Source organism: Papilio machaon, chromosome 19 (assembly GCF_912999745.1).
Source record: "Papilio machaon chromosome 19, ilPapMach1.1, whole genome shotgun sequence".
NCBI classification, from domain to species: Eukaryota; Metazoa; Arthropoda; class Insecta; order Lepidoptera; family Papilionidae; genus Papilio; species Papilio machaon.
This window is the reverse complement of record NC_060004.1, coordinates 7,124,826-7,129,877: the sequence shown is the minus strand read 5'-3', so window position 1 is coordinate 7,129,877 and position 5,052 is coordinate 7,124,826. Positions and strand designations below refer to the sequence as shown.

General features: G+C 35.7%; 1 protein-coding gene across 1 annotated transcript; it reads right to left on the bottom strand.

Annotated features, from left to right (window-relative positions):
• Positions 1 to 692: 692 nt before the first annotated feature.
• Positions 693 to 4,480, bottom strand: LOC106715565 (low density lipoprotein receptor adapter protein 1). The gene is made up of 5 exons (XM_045682436.1): positions 4,310 to 4,480; positions 1,964 to 2,066; positions 1,538 to 1,781; positions 1,112 to 1,197; positions 693 to 981 (listed from the first exon to the last, which is right to left on the bottom strand). Exons 1-5 carry the CDS (start codon positions 4,361 to 4,363, stop codon positions 887 to 889), a joined length of 582 nt encoding a protein of 193 aa, XP_045538392.1. The 5' UTR covers positions 4,364 to 4,480; the 3' UTR covers positions 693 to 886.
• Between the last annotated feature and the right edge of the window lie 572 nt (positions 4,481 to 5,052).

Here is a 5,052-nt window from a genome sequence, read left to right as displayed (position 1 = left end):
TACATAAATAAGTAATTAAAAGTACAATTTTCGATAATAAATCTAAAATTAAATATGTTAAAATACTAAGAATCACATTTATTACACACACAAGTGAAACCTTTGGTTTACGATATAACACAATCTATCAAAAACATTTATCGTGGGTTTCTGAGACCAAAATATCTTGTTATCTATTTTTTGTCAAATATAAGGACAGAGATGACTAAAAATTTTTTAAACTGATATTTTGTTCTCAGAAATTCACAGTTAACTGCTATATGAAACGTTAAAGGAACAGTAAGGCACTGTTTAAGTGCTCATTAAAGAGCCAGTTTGTCTCTGGTCAATAGATACAACCTTTAATTATTTTTGGCAGGATTTTTATCAGCCTTTTATTATTAAGAGCTCTTATTGTCTATTAATTCTACAGAAAATTATAATAAATTTTATACAAATCGTTTTTTGTATGAAAATACGACTATTTAATACATCGTATTGTCGAAAATAAAAATCGAATTTTAGAAATTTTACTAAAATGTAGAAATCTGAAACTACTAAATTAGACAATCTTTGACTGTATTTACATCATTCATATTTATAATCTAGAAATAATACAGTTTTTAAAATAAACAAAAATAATACTCACTCATTTGATAGTCACCTAACATTGCAAATAAAAACTAACATCTTTACAATATAAAACTAAAAACGTGTATAATATATTATACGTACTATTTATAGCCTCTCTCAGAGTAAGACCCGCTTAGTAAGCACTTAATGACAATGAGTGAGGCAGTTTAATACTCGTATGCAAAGGTACTCGGTATTTAAGTTGGCACGTCGGTAACAAGGGTACTCTAGTGTCTGACGTGCCAACAGGCGTTGGGTACTGCATTATCTTTGGTCAGGCCTCGGTCTCAAAGTCCGCTTCTATCTCCTCAGGCGTGCGTAAGTCGATTGCAAATCTTTTCTTAAGGCTCGGAGGCTTGTCCTCTTGATCTGGAAAACACATATTTTTAAGGTAATTAGAATTCAACGAGTAAAGTGATCATAAAGCGTTCAAACTGAACAACTTAGGACTTTTGATGGATCGTAGAATAACCAGTAATTTTAAGAACATAGTCATCACCTGGTGCGGATTGCATTTCCTTAACTCTTCTCGAGTAGTCTTGGAAGGCAGCAGCCAGTGAATATGTCAGTCGTCTCGCTGCGTTTCTGAAAATTTTTATTTAGAAATTATAACGATATATAAAATGAATAATATAGTTCTAAAAACAAATCAATTAGGAAGTGAGTCAATAAAATATAAAATTATTTTTGTTATCTGACACAGATTTATATGTTGTAAAAAATAAACAGCATGAAGTGTGCCGTGAGAATTATTAAAATTGGAACATGTCAAGTGAGATGCGTCTTCAGAAGATAGTGCGTTATTTGCAATGTTTTATCAGACATCGCTCGAGAGTGGACGAGATCTGATAATGCGATGAAGCAATGTATAGCTCTGCTGTGAATAAGACAATATATCGGATGGACATCTTTTAAAAATACATACCTAGATTCACAGACGAAGGCGTGACACTCGAATGGGTTTAACCCCTTGAGGTCCGCGTTATCTTTGACGACGATCATGGAGAAGACGCGCGTGTACACCAGGTCTTGAACGCCGTACGAGATTGACTCGATGTTAAAGAAGACCGCCATGTGCTCGAACTCGTCGCGCTTTCCCGCCAGCCGCGCCGTCTCCACGTGCACGCCATCCACTGTGATCATCAGCTTTACCATCGGCAGGATTTGACCTGGAATATACCAATTATCTGTCATCCAACCAGCCTTGGATTACTGCAGTTGAAATAACTGCGTACAAAATATTGTTATCCTTTTCAATTGCTTATTAAAAAGCAGATAACAATGTGTTTCACTCATGAAACTGTTATAGTGAGGTAAAATATACATAGTGCGTAAAGGGTTGGAGGGTTACCTGGTGGCAAGGCTTTAGCGGCGGCGACCATGAGGTCGACAGGCTTGCGCGTGTGCTTGATGCCCCACAGGCCTCTCGCATCGCTCTGACCCAAATACTTTACCTGTAAATTAAAACAACTTTTTTAAGAGAAAGATCCTTCATGTTTCAAAAATAGTGAAAGAAAACTCATAGCTGGTATGCTGTGTGCACTTAAGTAATATCTAAGTTACGACATAATCATAACGATGTGATTTTGTAATGACTTGACCATACAGTAGCAGCGGCGGTGACATGAGGCGTCACTTTCATGTCTTCTTTTGTCGCACTTCCGTTCAATAAACTTTCTCTGCGGACCCGAGGTCATACATAATATTATGCTCTAATGAACGAGTAATATTACAAAATCGTACACAGACCTATTGCTACATACAACTGAAAACGGAATCCATATTAAAGCTATACGTCCTCCGCAAAGGTTACTGAAATCGGCTTCGAACCACTCTTTGCTTATCCGCTATATTTGGCTCCGAAATGTAACATAATAAGATCGCAAAAGCAAACGCAAAACATGATCTACTGTTTTAGAAAACATTTTAATAAAATTTGTACTCGGTTTTACAAAAAGTTTTCGAGGATTTTGTGAACGATCCCAAGGATCGAATATTGATTTCAACAGTTATCCAACAGTCCACAGCTCTCCAGTTAAGTTCCGGTGGTCGCGGCGTAGCTCAGTGACGTCACTTCCGGTGCCTCGGATCTGCTCCAATTACCGGATACATTTCGTTATGACTCTACATTGTGGAGGTTTTTTTTTGTTACAATACTGACATCAATCCTAGCAGCAGACAGTTTAAGAAGAATTAATCTAAAGTGACATAACTCTAAGACTTCTGATCATAAAAACTAGCCTAATATAATTATTTTCATTTATTAACGCATCTGAATTGCCTGTGTTTTCGCAGTTTACTAGTGATAATTAAGTAAAGCTTTATAAGAATATTAACAGCAGGCTACCTGGTTTTAATCTATAGTAATGTGTAGGGAGGAAGAGGCACGAAGTGGAGGTTGGGGAGGGGGAGTCATCCATCACGACTATCGCACAGATCGGAGTGAGCAGAGCGGAACCGACTTGCTAAATTACTGAATACAACATACATTTTGTATGCGAATGTGTGCAGCCTTCTCATTGTTAGTCCTATACCTAATATATGAATAGATCAGTTATATATACTATGATATACTTATATATGTAGTAATATATTATATAATATATCTGAGTCAGATTAAAATATAGCCTTGTTGGTCAGACATAGTTTGTTATTTGTTATGTTTGTAATTAAAGATAATAATAATACTTGATTTTAGCAACAATTCCGTTAGATTTAAAATAAATCCCACGAATTTTTTTGATGTTATCACTTCGAGGTTAGTTATTGCGTAAACTACAGCATTGTTTTTTATCTAGGCTAAACTAAACATTAGTGTATGTACGCAGTTTTGATGTAAGTTGTTAATAATCCTAATTTTAGACCTCTTCCCCTTTTCACCCTTTTCTTATAAAGGATGGGAATGTGGTGAGGATTTGTCACAGGAGGGGACGCATAGTAAGGGGAAACATTCTTATTAAAGATAGGTATCACATCTGCAATTGTGGATGTCGCTTCGCTATCTCAGCGAATAAGGTGGTCGCACGTTTGTTTGCCACTTTATAAAAAATATATTATATAAGTAAAAAAATCATTAAAAAAATGCGTCCATACTACTTACATTTAATAAAAGCTTACTCGTACATTTTATTTTACTAACGCTCAGACTTTATAAAACGTAACATGACGTCACTGCTAGCTCATGTAACATTAATTAACCCTAATTGTGCTCTATGAGTCACTTAATAATGTGGGTTATGCGCTATGTGCTTCTAGCATAATAATTTCTTTATCAAGAACTTAATTAGTTAGGTTTTCGAAAGTAGTCGGTGCCGACACCTGACTAAACTAAGTGTGAGTGTAACCATTTTTTATTTTAATATACTAGCTGTCGCCCGCGACTTCGTCCGAGCGGAATTAAAAAAAAACGTAATAAGTAGCCTATGTGTTCTTCCAGATTATGTTCTAAATTTGTGCAAAATTACATCAAGATCCGTTCAGCCGTTCCGGACATACCTTCTAACAAACATCCATCCTTTTAAACATTCGCATTTATAACATTAATAAGATTGTCTAATGTGAAAAAAAAAAGATTTTGAATAAGTCCGGCGGATCGTACGGAATGGTGTTAAAGAAGGCTTATGTTCAGCAGTTGATTCGTACACTGTGATGAATGTCTCAAGAAAGTTTAAACAATATCAAGACGAGAGGAGCTTACTTGAAATGTTATCGGCAGATCGTCCACTGTGACAGGTCCCTCGTTGTCCGCCATTGCTGTACCCTTCACATAATACGATCACTCCAACTTGAACCATTCAAACTAGCCACTAGCAGTTCACAGCATTATATAACATCTGAAAGGATAAAAAGGGTTCATTTGAATACATAAATTCTCACATAGGCACATAGGCAGTATACTAAAGGTGGTGTTGCCTTTTGTTTTGTCGTATGTTTCAAGCGCTTATCAACTGTTTATCAATACTTAATTAAACGTGCAGGTTCATTGACGTCATGTAACCGGTTCGAAGCCTTCTAATTGTTACGGCTAACTGTAATTGGAGCTACAAACTGTACAGTTACTCTGAGTGATATATGTAAATACTACATTACGTATTTCGTTGTAAACGTAAGTTTTCACCGCGGAAACATATGGACAAAACGTACTATTTTCTTTATCATTTCAAAGAAATTGACATGTTTTTATCAACGTCTTTTTGGTAGTGGAAATACACGGTTATTTACTTTTTTTTTAATTTGCTTTGCTATGGTTTTGGATTATAATCGAGCTGTATTAGATTAGGGTGATAAGCAGGTATCAACAAATAAGACATATGGCATCGCACCTGCTTTATTTAAAATGGGACCGACAGTTGCGTTCCCCCCAAATATACCTTACAAGAGAACAGGTGAATGAAATTTAACAGAAGTTTAATTGGTTCTAGCGTTTCTTTAGACACTTAA